Here is a 15,807-nt window from a genome sequence, read left to right as displayed (position 1 = left end):
ACAAAGCAAGACAAAGAAACAAAAAAAAAATCCTACTTTTATGTCAGCATTTTGGGATTAGAGGAAGCTATTTTGATTGATGAATTGTATAGATCCATTTAAACATATACGCATTTATACATACACTAATACATACATGTGTGCCTGCTTGCATGCAGAGAAAGAGTGAAAGGGGGAGATAAAATGTGCTACTTTTCCATTTCATAATGGCACAGACAGGAACAGCACCTACAGTATAAAAAGCTCTTTCCTCACAAAAATGTGAAAATTCAAAATAAACCTCAAAATAAAAGAACTGTATTTTATATTATTAGTATTCCATATTCATTTTAATATGTTTTGGGGAGTTGAAGAGTTTCTGTGATGGAATGGAATTATGAAGGCCAGGCTTAGGGAGATAAACATTTTCTTAGCTCGCCGGAGGAGCGTGGGAGCTACAAGAGGATGAGACTGGCACCTCCCTGAGGAATTCACACTGTTGTGGCTGGCTGACTTGGGAGCTGGGGTTTCAGTCTGGGAAGATTCTTGCTAGAGGTTGTAGCTAATAAACATAGCTGAACTGAATTTGCATTGTCTCTTGGAGTTCCTTGGGCTAGGCCTGACAGTTTCTCCAACTCAGTTTGGAACATGTTATTTCAAAAGGTCATAAGATAAAACTTACTGGGCATATTATATTGTAAAATAAATTGTGTGTTGCTTTAAATATTATTTACAACTTCATCCTTTCTGGATTTTTAAAATACTTTTCAGTGTACTATTATTATTTTGTATATTAAAGCTCATGTGAGTTTGCTTCCAATAAATCTGCATTGGTATTCTGTTGGGAATATGATAATACATTATAGTTATTTAAAGAGTTGATGTAATTAATGAAAAATATAGGTTATGAAGCACACAACTCTGAACATGTGGATTTAGTTGAAAAGTTTGTTGTATAGGCAACCTAGTAATCCTTTTGCACTTTTTGCCTTTGATTGTTTTCAAAAGGAGCAGCTGTGGAGTCATTTCTACTGGTTCTATTACTTTTACTAATGTGCTTTTGTTTTGAATAACAAGCACTCATGTCATGATGTTAGCAGACTTGGTGCTACAGATGATGTAGTTCATGTTCATGAAAAGTATGTTGTAGATACGGATCGTAAAGCAATAGCCCTTCGAAATAGGAGAAAAAATAGCTTGCCAACTAGAACTGAACTTTGCACCCTGGATTCTGTTAACATTAAGGTGGTGCTGGGCCTTGAGTGAAGGCAGTGAAAAAAACTTGTTTTCTCTTACGTTAGGGTTCTCAGCCGGGGTTCTGCGGAACCCTAGGGGTTCCCTGGGAGATCATGATTTATTTAAAAAACAGAGACTGAAAAAAAAACCCTCCAGCCTCCAACACTGGGTTGGCCCATCAGAGCTGTGTGGACCCTGAGCAGGGGTGGGGATTGTGTGCGCACGTGCAAGTGGAGAGGTGAGGAGTGAGAAGGAGAGGAGAGAGGAGCAGCAGGCGGTGAGAGAGTGCGAGAGTGCTGCCAGGGCCTCCATGCTGGGGCTCTCCTTGCCGGCGTGCTAGCATGCACCTGCCTTTCTGCAGACACACTTTCTGCCTTTCTGCATCTGGGACTGGGTTGGCCCAGGCACAAGCAGCAGCAGGAGCCACCCACAAAGGTGGGGGGGGAGGAGGCAGGGAAAGGAAAAAGTGGTGGTTGTGGTGAAGGCTTCATATCAGGGTGCCAAGATTTCAGGAGAGGTTGAGGAGTCCAAATATTAAGGGGAGAGGTGTTGGAGGTTGCAAGGTGTCAGCTCCCCTCTAGTTTTGTAAAGGGGTCCTTGGGAAAGGAGGTAGAAAGGGGTGGTGGTGAGAAAGGATAAGCTGGATTTGGGGAATGAGGTGCGGGTAGTGCAGGGAGACGGGAGGAGGCCAGCCAACCCGACTCAGCGTGCCAGCATCATCTGCGTCCTTGGAATGCATTTTGCAGTTATCATTCTTGACAGTTTGATATATTGCTCAAAAACTGTACACACCCTTAAAAGTAGCCCAAAATAGCCCAAAAAAACCACAACCCACAAAGGCCAAAAATTTCCTACAATTGATCTCCGAAATTGAAGTTCAGCCTAGAATTGAGTATTTGTGCAGCAAAAAACAAGCACAGGTTTCACATTAAAGAGATAAGTTCTGTTCTTTATTTTTTGTTTAAGAACACTGTTAATGCATATATACAGGCCTACACATGAAACAAATATAATAATTTTGTAACTTCTGGCCTATATTTGAGCCTGAATGTGTAGGGGTTACCCAAGGCCTGAAAAATATTTCAGAGGTTCTTCCAGGGTCAAAAGGTTGAGAAAGGCTGTGTTACATGAATAGCCACGTACTTTGCTTGTTCCAGCAAATCTGTATTGCAACACTGTCAGGCTGATACTCAATGTATTTCTCTCTTCGCACACTATCAGTATAGTAATTCAGTTAATCCATATACCTGTTCATCCAACAGTATGGGCTTATATAATTATTTAGGGTTTTCCCCCCCAAATATAAATATTTACTAGATAGTTTATACAGTAGAAATCTAGACCTACTGAGTCCAGTTGTAAAGATCATAGTGATACATGGTGTCATTACAGCACATTTGGGCTGCTGTGGCACATTCTTTATGAAATTATCTTTGAAAATTATTCAGATACAGCATATTATTTCCTTATTTCAGTAGTTTCACTGGCTGTTTAATACATTCTTCTCAGTTTGAGGTCAGATTGCTTGATAATTGTGCTATTCTCATTTAAGATCCTTGAGAGAAGTATTTTTCACAGTCCCACTCTGTATAAATGGCATGCTTGACAATGGAAGTACTTTTCTGTGACAATTCCATAATTCTTGAACTTTCTACTATGGAAGTCCAGACTAGTTCTATTTCTGCTGCCATTCTCTTTGCTCAGATTTATTTATTTTTTTCTTTTCCCGTCTCTTCCTTTTCCTTCTCTTCCTTCTTTGAACACCCACTCATTCCCTGAAGCTCTCTGAAACCATTCTTTCTTCTGAAAAATTGGCAAGGTAGATGTCACGCTGGCATCTAGATGGAGCTTTTGAGCTTGTCTTATTTCCTGAAGTCAGTTCTGACCTGAAGACAGGTTCTAATTGGTTGATTCTAAGGGCTTATTTTCTTAGGATGGAAAAAGGATATAAACTAAATCAGCAGACGCCACACTGAGAAGAAGGATTATGAAGTTTATAAGAGTTCCAAAAGCACATTACTTGAGAATGGAAATTCAGTTCAGTTATTTAAGGAAGATTTCAGCCCCTCAGTATCTCAATGAGCATTCCAGAAGTTGGAAGTGTTTAACTTCTTTTATGTATGGTAAGATAGATATGAGACATATTCCTTGTAGCACTGAAGGTATCTGTAAGCAGAGGGACTGGTCATGTGAATTCTAATCCTCCTCCTCATCACCATCTTGCAGATGGTCAGAAAATGTACCATTCCGAGAAAACAAGTTGTTATCTGTGGCGTGACTGAGCTGCTGCAGACATCTTAGAGCCTCTGCCTGCTCAGTTCATTGGAACTGAAGGCTGTGCTGCTTTTCTTTTCCTCCCACTTTGTTTTTATAAAGCAGAGAAAATGGAAACATGCTTGGCTGATGTTGGGGGAATAAAAAAATTGGGGCTTGTGGATTTTATTAACTCCTACTTTTCTCTCAATCTCAACATTTCCTACGTAAGTGAACAAAACCGACCTGAAAAAGTACTCTGGAAACTTTGCTATTTTTGGTATCACCTCTGTGGCCTCTGTCACAAATCAACAATTAGGGGTAATTACATTTTATTTTATTTTGGAAGGTGACCTGCTGAAATGGCTAACATGCAAATATTCTTGGTTCTTTTGATAAAAGAGGCATGGTAGTTTTGTGATGCATGTGCAATTTGCTATGCTATCTCTCCCCCCCACCTCATTGCATCTTAAGGACCTCAAGCATTTCCCACGTATAAAGTACTTTTGAAATATACTGCTGCCCTCGAGGCACATTGAAATGGATTGCAGTTTGTGTATGGCTGGCATTATGCAGCTGTCTGTCACTAGGTCATCCTCCTTATATATTGACAGGCCCCATGCTGGAATTCCTCACCACAGAGATCCAGTCTGCTCCCTTCATTCTGGGCCTAGGTTAAGACCTAGTTATTCCATCAAGCACATGAGGGCAGTTTGCTGTGATTGAACATTTTAGTTTAGCAGACATGTTTTTTATATCATCTTTCTTTTTTTCTATATTTTTGATACTATATTTGGGCTGTCTTATGGATGAGTTTATTATTTTTTGGAGGTGGGTGTGTTGATTTTCTGTTAGTCAACCAGATCTTTTAGGAATCAGCAGCATACTGTAGTAACAAAATAAATACATTCAAGATGCAGGTGCCATACATGACTTGGACTTTTGAATCTTTGGGATCATCTTCTCCAGGTAGAATCTGCCCACTTTACACCGTCTACCAGGAGAGAATGATTTGAATTATTAGAGAGTTGGTACCTGGAGAACAGCATTCTTGGTGGCAACTCCTTCACTTTAGAACAGTTTGCCCCCTGACAGTTAGGTTAGTCCCTGCCCTTTTGTCATTTATGAAGATGATTCAAAAGCAATCCTTTTCCATAGGAGATTCAGAGAGGGAGATTTTAACTGAGGACAGGGACAGATTTTGTTTTAAAGTTTAATGCTGAATTAATTTATGGATTTCTTTTTTAATGTGTGGATATTGTAAACTCTCTAGAATCATTCAAATAGGTGGCATACTAATATTTGCAATGAGTAATCTATTTTGAAACTAAATTACTTTTCTGTATATTTTATGTTTATGGAGATAGATTATGATGGATAAAACTAGTCATCTGGCCAGTAAATGAATTTTTCCTTGAAAATGAAATTTCTTACTGAAATGGCTGCTAAACAATAATTTTAGAAGTTTTGGAAGTTAATTGTTTATTTATTTACATCATGACTATGTTCACTATATTGTTTAAGTTTTAATTGATTTTTTATGTATTTTAATTATGGTTGGCTACTACCCTAACTAGTTTTTATATTACTCATGAGCTGTGGTTGAAGCAACCTGTCAGCCAAGGAATGCTGGTTTGCAGGGCCCAGGAGGTGTGTCTTTTCTGCCATAGCATCCGCCATATGGAACATTCTCCCTCTGGAAATTAGGATGGCCCCAACACTGCTGGTCTTTTGTAAAACCCTAAAGATCTTGTTCTGGGCCTGGGCCTGGGTCTGGGACCCTGAGTGTGTGAAAGGTCCTGTCACCTGGCTGATAGCAACTGTTAATTGTGATATCTTCCTTGGATGATGTATATTTTAATTTTTATATTTGTGATGGGAATTGGTTTTAATTTATTTTAAGATTGTTCGCCACCCAGAGTCAGAGATTGTTGATATGGATGGCCATACAAATTGAAAAAGTAAACAGATTGATTGACTCATAAAGTCAGAAATTATCTTTATTTCTGTAATCGGTGATTCAAATCACAAAGCAGTATATGCAAATGTGCAACAGTATGTAAGAAATCATCATCATCTCCCTGGAGAATTGTTAAACATGTCATGTTTATTGGTGATTCTGGGAGTTATAGTCTCAAGATATAACAAATTTCTGAAGGCCACAAGATTAGTGAACACATTTTACATTGGAATGCTACTTTAAATCAATTATTCCCTTTCATATAATTTAATTTAAAGTAGCATTCCAATGTAAAATATGTTCATTGGATCTTATCCTATGCTGGGCATGTCTCTGCTTCATGTCTGTAAATCAGATCAAATCATTGTTCTCTAATCAGATATATTGATTCTTGCCCTTTTAATTCACTGAACCAGACAACTAATATTTTATTTCAGAATGGTCAGGCTCACTTAGTGACCACTTCACAACGACAGAGCTGCCAGTCCCAATTGTGGTCACTAAATGAGGGCTGCCTTTACAGATTTTGTTAAAAGGCATAAGCTTTTGTGAACTGCAGCTCACTTCATCAGACACATGGAGTACCCAGACTGAAGTAGAATTTAAATTGGAGTGAGGCAGGGATGGGAGGAAAGGAGGGGGAATGCAGGTTGGTTATGTAGATACAGGTTACATATGAGACAGATTATAAGTACCTTAACAATTGTAATGAATTAAAGCCCATTGTCAATGCCTTTGGAGACTGCTTGAACCTTTACATGTATGTGAGTTTAGCAACCTCTAGCTCAGTGGTGCTGTTAAAGTCTTGTTCTTCCAAGATGGTCACTTTGAGTTCTGCCATAGTTTGTCCTTGGAGGCTGAAATGCTGTGATGTTACTTTGTCTTTGTTTTGAGTCCTAATGTCAAACTTGTGTACATTAATTCTTCCGCACAAAGTTGGTCCCTTTTATCCTACACAGAATCCAGAAGAGCATTCTGGCAGATAATGGCATATATCACATTAGAGGAAGACCATATGAAGGCACCTTTAATCTTGTGTATGCCCTTATTAGAACCTGTAATGGTGCTGTTGGAGTAGATGTGGGGGCAAAGTAGACACCTAGGTTTCTTGTAGGGTCTGGTTCTCATGTTGATCTGTTGTTTCTTGTTGCTTATGAGAATCTGCTTAAGGATGAGTGGTAGTCTGTATGCAAGTATGGGCCTGCCATCAAAGGTCTCTGAAAGTGCAGTGTCATTGTCCAGTGGTGGGCTGTAGTTTATTAATAATGCATTTGAGTGGTTTAAGCTGTGAACAACAGTGCTAAAGCATTTTTTAAGTCCAGAATGTGCAGATAATGTTTGGAAGTGGTTCAGACAAACACGTCCCTAATTCACTGAACTATAAGAAGGAGGAGGAGGTACAGTGCAATCAGCCTTGCAAGTTTCTGTTGTAATAGGCAATCTCAATAAAACTAGTTTAACTTTGCTGTGGAGTTGGTTTCTTGGTCTAGTGTACCTAGTAAAATTGACACAAGGTATGCTGTTTTGGCATCAGTGATGATGGCTTGAAGTTTATGTTTGTGGGAGATGTTGATGTAGTTATGTTGGTGGCGTAAGGTCTGAGCACAGAGTCAGTGAAGCCTGATATTCTAGTTGTGATAGTTCCAGTGCTTGAAACAATGTGACAGCCTGGGTTGACACATTTGAGTATTTTGGGAAGTATGTAGAAGATGCCTGATTGGGTTCCTGGGATGTTTCCCAGCATGGAAAATAGGAAGAGATTGAAGAAGGCTGTGTGCTGCCAAATTCTGTACCAACTGCAATTTTTGAATCATCTTCAAGGGCTGTCTCAATAATAATAAATAATCTAACCTTGAAGTTATCAACATATTAGTCACTGAAGCTTGGACTCCTGCAGATAATGATGCATCTGGTTTATCAGCTCAGACTGATAACAGCCCTCATAGCCATTACTGTTTTGTGTGGTGCAATGCCAGTGCTGGATTTAGGAGGACTTTAAAACTGCCAGCTCTTTTAATAATAGCTAAATTACCTGAAGTTTAGCCCCTGGAATCAGCAACATCTTTATCTTGTTCAAGTTTGCAGATTGTTTTCTCACATATTTAATCCCTTACAGGCTAGAGACATTTGAAAGTACTGGAGATATTTAACCTTAACTCAGAGGAAAAGAGATATATGTGGTTGAATGTTGTCAGTTAATAGCCACCAAGCTCGCAAGTTGTATTTCCTAGTTAGACCTTATAGATATGAAGTAACAAAAGAGCTTTATGAGATTTCCCCAAGAAAAATTCCCAGTAGGTTGGAAAAAAGTCTTCAGTACCACTTTCTGGTAGTGCTTGGAGCAGTACCGTTGCAAATGGTGTTTCCAATCCCTAGTTCCCCAAGTATTCCAACCGGATACCTTAGTCTACAGTATCAAAAGCCATCAAAAGATTCAGGTGTATCAGTACAAATGTGCTTCCTCTGTCTCCCTATGAGAGGGTTCCAGTTAGGTTATGATACAAACCACAGACCAGGAGGCTAAATGCTTTCCTTTGATATCTACACAGGATTGGTTTATTATACAAAATATATGCTTCTACTGTTAAACATAATGTATACAACCAATCTTCTTACCTGTGCCTAATAATATATTTATAATGACAATTTTAGCTAATATAATAGCTAGGATAGGAGGAAGCCCCTATTGGCCTGTAGAAGACACTGGGCCACGGAGCAAGGGAGACAAGGCTACTGGAATGTGGATGAAGGCTACTTTTTATCATTGTAGTCAGGTGGAGGTGAAGGATTTTGCTGTGGTGGATGTAGGGCTGGATCAGGCTGGCTGTGGCAGCTAGGGCCCTGTGGCTGCAGTTCCATCCCCACATGGCTGGGTAGCCATCTTGCCTCCTCTCTGGTTGAGAGCTGGAAAGCCTTGTGATGACCATTTCCATGTAGGTTGCCTCAAGTGGTAGTCACTGTGACCAAGAGGACTTTGGCTGAGAGGACTGGATTTGGGAATTGGACTGGTCATCTAGCTGGAAGTTTTGGGGTGTGGATTGAGTCTGCCTACCTCCCATGGGGGAGAGCTGGGGGAGAGATGGATGGTAGATGGGGATGAGGTGAGGTGGGTCCCTAATTAGCTGGAGGTGCTGAGTGCTATGCAGAAGTGCCTTGGGTATTAGGGAGCCCCTTATTTATTTTTTGTGTTTGTGTAAGGTGTGGGGGTGTGGGCTTGGGCATGGACCTTCATGGACAGGGGAGGGGGAGGGCTCTGAAGGGAAGAGAGCAGGTTGCAACATCCTAGTAATGATGGGTAGGGGGAAATACGATGGGAGATGAAGGGCAGGCTGCTCACAGGGACTATATCACAGGTATATTGTTCCTGTAGCATGTTCCAACCCTTCAAACTCACTCCCAGGCCCCAGATGGCAGACTTTCAAGCCCCTGGTTTGTTGGCTACTGCTACTGAATGCCAGATCAGTTTGTAATAAGGCCATCCTCATCCATGATCAAATCATGGATGAGAAAGCTGACCTGGCGTGTATTACTGAGAACTGGCTGGGAGAGGAGGGGGGAGTCCTCCTTTCTGAGATATGCCCAGCTGGGTTTCAGGTGTGGCACCAGCCAAGACCCCAGGGTAGAAGCAGTGGGGTGGCTATTGTCATCTGAGACTCATGGGAGGCATTCAGGGGCACTGCTCCTCAGATTGCCAGGTGCAAGACCCTATTTGTTAAGTTGGGCTCTAAGAGGGATCGAGACAGCTCGGGAGTTCATGGCTGGCATGGACATCTCCCAAGTCATCCAGGGCCCAACGCAAAATAGTGGTCATACGCCTGACCTGGTTTTTCTGTCGGAGTAGTAGCAAGATGTTCTGGATTTGGGGAAGATACTGATTTCTCCCCTGTCATGGTCAGATCACTCCCTGGTAAGCTTCCAGTTTTCTGATGCCACCCCCTTCCACAGGGAGGCTAGGTCTATTAGATTGGCCCGCCCCACAGGACTGATGGACCTGACTGGGTTCCAGAGGAAGCTTGGGGTTATTCCGGAAAGTCTGCTACACAGTCTGGTTGAAGCCTTGTTTGCCACCTGGAATGGAGGAGTGGATGTGGCTTTGGACCAGATCATGCCTGAGCAGCCTCTCTATACCCGTGGACCCTAGAATTCTCCATGGTTTATGTAGCAGGTAAGGGAGTTGAAGAGGGCAAAGAGACCCCTAGAACACTGTTGGTGAATGACAAAGAGTGAAGGTGATCGAACACGATCTAGAACTGTTATTAGATCCTACCTTGTGGTGGTTAGAGCATCAAAACATAATTATTTCTCCACCATTATTGTGTCCACAGGTAGCCACCCAGTGGCTCTGTTTCAGCTGACCCAGACCATCCTCAGAGAGAGTAATACTGAGATTCACCTATAGGGTTGCTATGAGGAATATGCTGTACATCTAGAGGATAAATTCACTCATATTTCCTCTACACTGGACTATGGCCTTAGTGCAGAACCAGTGGAAGTTACGGGGGCTGAGTCCTGTAAGGTTATCTGGGAGGAGTTCAGTCTTGTTGAACCTGAGAAAGTGGACAGGACCCTTGTAGCTGCTAGCTTGGCTGCTTCTGTGTTAGATCCATGCCCTTCCTGGCTAGTTAAGGCTGTGTAGAACGGGACGCGTAATTGGGGCTGGGTGGTAGTTAATTCCTCTTTGAAAGAGGGGGTGGTTCTACCAGCTCTTAAGGCCGCAGGGGTGCTCCCCTCCTCAAGGGGCCATCACTTGACTCAACCAACCTGGACAGTTCATCCAGTTTCCAACCTCCCCTTTTTAGAAAAAGTGGTGGAGAAAGTGGTCACGTGGCAGCTTCAAAAGACCCTAGATAAAGCAGATTATCTGGACCCCTTTCAGTCAGGGTTCAGACAGGGGTTTGGAACTGAGACAGCATTCATTGCGCTCTTGGTTGACCTTGGGCAGGAGCAGGATGGGGGTAGTGCATCTATCCTTCCTCTTCTTGACTTCTCACTGGCATTTGATACCATCGATCATGATAACCTTCTGGATTGGCTTCGGTTAGCAGCACTGTGTTGCACTGGCTCTCCTCCTTCCTCTGGGGTTGGTTCCAGTTGGTGTTGATGCGGGGGAGAGATCCAGCCCGCAATCACTACTTTATGGGGCGCCCCAGGGCTCGGTTCGCTCTCCTCTCCTATTTACATGAAGCCGCTGGGTGAGGTGATCCAACTGTTTGGTGTGAGATACCATCAGTATGCTGATGATACCCAGCTTTATATCTCCACCCTGGGCCCTCTGAGTGATGCTGTGGATGTCCTGTCCTAAAGCCTGGATTCTGTGGGGCCTGGATGGGGAGTAATAGGCTTTGACTCAACCCAGGCAAGATGGAGTAGCCCTGGGTATTTGGGCCTTTTGATTCTCAAGCTCTTCCATCTTTGGTCCTGGATGGGGTAGCACTGCCCCAGATGGACCCAGTGCATAATCTGGGGGTCCTCTTGGACTCACAGCTCCTGCTGGAAGAGCAGGTGGCAGCCATGGCTAGGAGGGCCTTAGCACACCTTCAGGTTGTACGCCAGTTGCGTCCATTCCTGGACTGGGAGGCTTTGCTCACAGTCCATCATGCCCTCATGACCTCTCATCTGAACTACTGCAACGTGCTTTACATGAGGCTGTCCTTGAAGAGCATTTGGAAGCTTCAACTGGTACAGAATGTGGCTGCACGGGTAGTAAATGGTGTTGGATATGCGATATGTGTAACACCACTACTGTGTGAGCTGCATTGGTTGCCACTGTGTTTCCAGGTGCAATCCAAGTGCTGGTTGTCACCTTTAAAGCCCTTCATGGCTTGCGGACGGGTTACCTAAGGGACCATCTTCTCCCAGTAGTTTCTACCCATGCAATTCAGTCTGGCAGGTTGGGCTTGTTGTGGGTCTTGTCAGCTAAGGAATGTCGGCTGGCGGCAACCAGGAGACGTGCCTTCTCTGCCATAGCACCTGCCCTCTGGAACATTCTCCCTTCAGAGATGTTGGGAGGGATAACCCTGACCTTGTTGGCCTTTCATAAGGCCCTAAAGACCTAGTTATGTGCCTGGGCCTAGGGCCCAGAATGTGTTAAGGGCCCCGTTTCCTGGCTATGCTGATAATTATGGGATAATTTTCCCAGCTGCCATATATATTTATTTTGTAATGTATTGTAATTGTGTTAATTGTTTTTATGATTGTTTGCACCCAGAGGCACTTGGTTGAGATGGGCTGCTAAAAAAAAAATTAAATAAATAAATAAAAATAGTAAAAAGTGACAATGTTTAACAAAGGTATGTTTTTCTTTTTCCCTGTGTTTCTTTAACTGCTCACCTTTTCCAGCAACAAAGGCAGTATTGCCACAGTTCTTTCCCTAGCCCTCACCTTTAAGGACTTGGAATTGTGTTCCTTTTATTCAGGGCTTAATGTCCTTTTACTTTACACTTAGCCTTACATTATCCTCTACTTTCCAGTCCTTATACTTCAGTAGGTGCTGCTGAAGTTTGAAGTAGCCTTGTAATTGTTCCCTTATACTGAGTTGCTTTTCTGGCTCTTAGTCCTTATCAGTCTGTAGGATGGAGAAAGTAGTTACTTGTTGCTGGCTGTAGCTGGTCTGTGTCTCTGGAATGTTCATGAGGCTGTAAGACTTTGCTACTCCTTTCTCAGCTGCAGTAGTTTCCAAGTGTCTTTGTTCACTCCACCAACTGTTTTTGTCCCACCCCCTCTTCACACCACTGGCTGCTTTAGTTCTCTGACACAATCCCCTTTTCCTCTTTCACCCTGTGCCTTTAGTGATTCTCTTCTATCTCCCTGCAGTACAGGTATGGTCCCTTGCTCTCTTAAAATTCCAGGGGCACAATCCATAAGGAAGGAAAACTCATGTCTGCAACCTTGAGTCTTTCCTTCCACACTCCCAGATATGTTATGCATACATTTTATGTATACAGCACTGTATCATATTGCTATTCTTTATATTTAAATACATTATTTTAGGATTAATCTTTGGTAGAGACATATGTAGGGGAGATAAGAGTCCTAAATGTAAAAAAAAAAAGAGTATCTCTAAAGCAGGTGGGAAAGTTTGTATGCAGTTTATTCAAATCCTGTTGCTAATGTTAAAACTAATTAGTCTTACTCCATCTTTCCCACTTGCAAAGTCATAGTGGCTGTACTGCTTATTTAATCATTTTTGTTACATTTAGATAGTACAACATTATGCCATCTCTATCCAGGTAATCCTCATTTAGCGACTGCCTCGTACAGCAACCACAGTTACGATGGTGACGAAAAAGTAATTTTGTGATCCTTTACCAGCTTCAGCATGATGTAATACACCCACCGTAATACACCCACCTTTATTTCTAGTGTTCTTTTCCTTTTCATTTTGGGTAAGGGAGTTGAACATAGTAACAGTAGTAGTTATTGCAGTATGGGAGTAAGTGGGAGACAAAATGTACACTAGAAGAACTGTACGGCATAATGGTAAATGTGTGAGTGAGGGTTGAAAAACATTTTGGCAGAAAAAGTTCAAGTGGTTTTGGTGAGAGGTTATGGCATGCATAAAGTGAATTTTTGGACAAATATGTTCAGCTGCATAATTAGAAATTTGCATAAAGTGAATTTACATAAAGCAAGGGAAATCTGTACTGAGAACTATATAAATTATAAATGGTGAAAAACATCTCAACTTATCACCTGTGAAGTGTTGTATCTATGTAATTATGTGAGGGTAGTAGAATATATTTAAATATACACTGTATGACTATAATACCATAAGTTACAGAACTGTACAAAACTAAATAGGGTGGTATAGAAGATAAGTTATAAGGTATATTTATTAGGTCAACACATGCAAACCAAAGATAAGAAAGTACAAGGGAACCACTACTATTATCAATACCAACTGAATTTCTTCAGGCTCAGCTATGGAAATATCTGTGTTGCTCTTTGAACATGTCCTTCAGCTCTTTGAAGACTTAAACTGGGGATAGTTCAGTTGAGTCAATCTAAGTCTTCTTCCATCTACTTTTGTTCAATACTTGTGGTCTAGTTATTTATTTCCATGCTTGGTTCAGTTCCAAAATAAAACGTGTTTAGAGAAGCAGATTGAAAGGAGACAAAAAAATACTTTTTTGTGTGTCAAAAAGATGGTCAAAGTTGCTGGTACTTTTGGAAATTATAACTAGCAAAGATTTCCAGAAATTCGGGAAAAAAATGTATATCAGTATTCTCAATAAATTTGCACATACTTGGTGGCCAGTAAATTTTCAGATGTATGATTTTTGAAAAATTGTTATTGTTATTATTGAGTATAAAAGATCATTATTGTTCCCATTAGAGCCTAAAGGAAACATTTTATTATATGTTACACCAGCCTGCAACTTATAAAAATAGTGTACATCCTTCCAAAACAATGGTTCAGAGAATTTGTAGATTGTGTACTCTTCTTTAACAACAAATAAAAATTCCACACTTTGTTAAATATCATTTACTAATATGCTATATATGAGATACACATATAAAAGCATTGCCAAGTCTAAAACCTTACTACAGTAAGCCACCAATGTAAAGGACCTCAGCCAAGACTTTAGATGTAACAGACAAAAATTTCCTTTTAATATCTTTCCAAGTAACAGAAAAATTCTATTTTATGGACTTCTGAAGTAATTTGGACAAATTGTGTCAATTTATATCTTTTGTGTAATGATGTCATTAAACACTGTAAATTGATCTGATGTAAATTTGGATTTAGAGGACATTCATATGTAACACATAGCCTTTCCCTGATAAACTGAGGGATTACTATGCTTATAATTGTTTTCTGTAGTCCTAAGCCATCAGAAAGACTAGAAACTTATTCCAGTAACTGAAATATTATTTCTAGTCCTGTTTTGTACAAAGCATTTATATTTAAAAATTAACAGATGTTCCACTCATAGAAATCAGTACTTACAATCCTCACTACACTCATGATAACTACTACTGATTCTAAAGCTGTTTATGATTTCAGTAGAAATGACTGCTGAGTAAGTGCACATTGAAAGGTCTGTTTTAGATATGCATATGCCTTTCTTTGAAAAATATCAAAGGCTGTTGCTTTTTAAGCATAATGAATGTTTAAAAGTTTTCACCTACCAAGATGAAGCATTGCCTTTTAATCTTTCTTCCCAATGTCCTTAAACTAGGAGTATGATTAATAATTTGTTCACGTCTTGGAAGTAGCAAAAAAAAAAGTGTACTGTGAAGCATTGAAATCTTTATGAAATCTTTGCCGTTACATAAAACCTGAATATATATTTTCTCGTTCTATCTACAGCTACCTGCAGATTTTACAAAACTGCACCTCACTGACAGTCTCCACCCACAGGTGACCCACGTTTCATCTAGTCATTCAGGATGTAGCATCACTAGTGATTCTGGCAGTAGCAGTCTATCTGATATCTATCAGGTACGCTACAACTGTTTTTAACATCTCATACTCAGTTAAATTCTAACAGTCAAATATCCTTGTTGCATTACTTTGCTAATCTAGGCAGAGTTGTGAAACCAATGGTGATTCATATGTTGATGGAAAACAACTACCAACTACCCAAGTAATAGCAGCTGGTGCTGAAAACCACTGGGAGCTGTAGTTCAGCAGCATATGAAGAATTACAGGTTATCTTCCTTCAGAAATGCTTGTGTACATCATCCCTTAATTTTCAAGTTATATAAACATGTGTTGAATTTTTAAGTTGAAAGTAGAACAATTTGATTCGGATCTAGTTTCAAATATCCCCAAGCATCTTCTTGGTGGGTAAACAACACTTTGCAACATACAGTAGTTATTTTGACATACATTTTTCTGTTTGCTTTTGGTAGAAGAGCTTGTTTACTTTGACTAATTAATCATTACCAGAAAAAGTCTAAAAGATGAATTGTAGACTATAAGAAGCTTTTTATAATTTTCTGCATTACATGTCATACAACAAGGCAAACTCAAATACTTAAGTATGGTTTTTATGGGGGAACTATTTGATGTAAAGGTAGTAACCAGAAGCAATGTTTATAAATGATTTGATGTAATCACCTGTTGGATGCAATGGGGGGAATCTAGAACTTAATACTGTTTTTTACTCACTGTTTTTAGTATTTATTTTTTATGTTTCTTTTTTTATAAGATCATGTGCATATGTTTTAGATAATGATAAATAGTGGTGACATCAATATGCATATTAATGTTTAGAGTTTTGCAGAGATTTACAATTATTTCTCAAGATGATATAATGAGTTAAGTATTGTGTATACAATTATTTAATCAAAAACAAAATGAATTTTCAGTTTTATGACAATCGTAAATTCTGTTTATTTACTGATATTTTATTTTCCATCCACTATGTCCT

General features: G+C 40.3%; 1 protein-coding gene across 9 annotated transcripts in view; it reads left to right on the top strand.

The window, feature by feature from the left end:
• Positions 1 to 15,807, top strand: part of RAPGEF2 (Rap guanine nucleotide exchange factor 2) — a 196,259-nt gene that overhangs the window by 118,168 nt on the left and 62,284 nt on the right. For all 9 annotated transcript variants that reach the window (XM_088132706.1, XM_088132707.1, XM_088132708.1 and 6 more), the window contains one exon: positions 14,742 to 14,873. In XM_088132706.1, the coding sequence (XP_087988832.1) occupies positions 14,742 to 14,873 (132 nt within the window). The remainder of the gene's footprint in view (positions 1 to 14,741; positions 14,874 to 15,807) is intronic.

Source organism: Python bivittatus, unplaced genomic scaffold, assembly GCF_059951505.1.
Source record: "Python bivittatus isolate LINGU-HERP-01145 unplaced genomic scaffold, Pbiv_v1 ctg000070_np1212, whole genome shotgun sequence".
Taxonomy (NCBI): domain Eukaryota; kingdom Metazoa; phylum Chordata; class Lepidosauria; order Squamata; family Pythonidae; genus Python; species Python bivittatus.
Note: the sequence above shows the minus strand (reverse complement) of the source record. Positions and strands in the feature narration are given on the sequence as shown.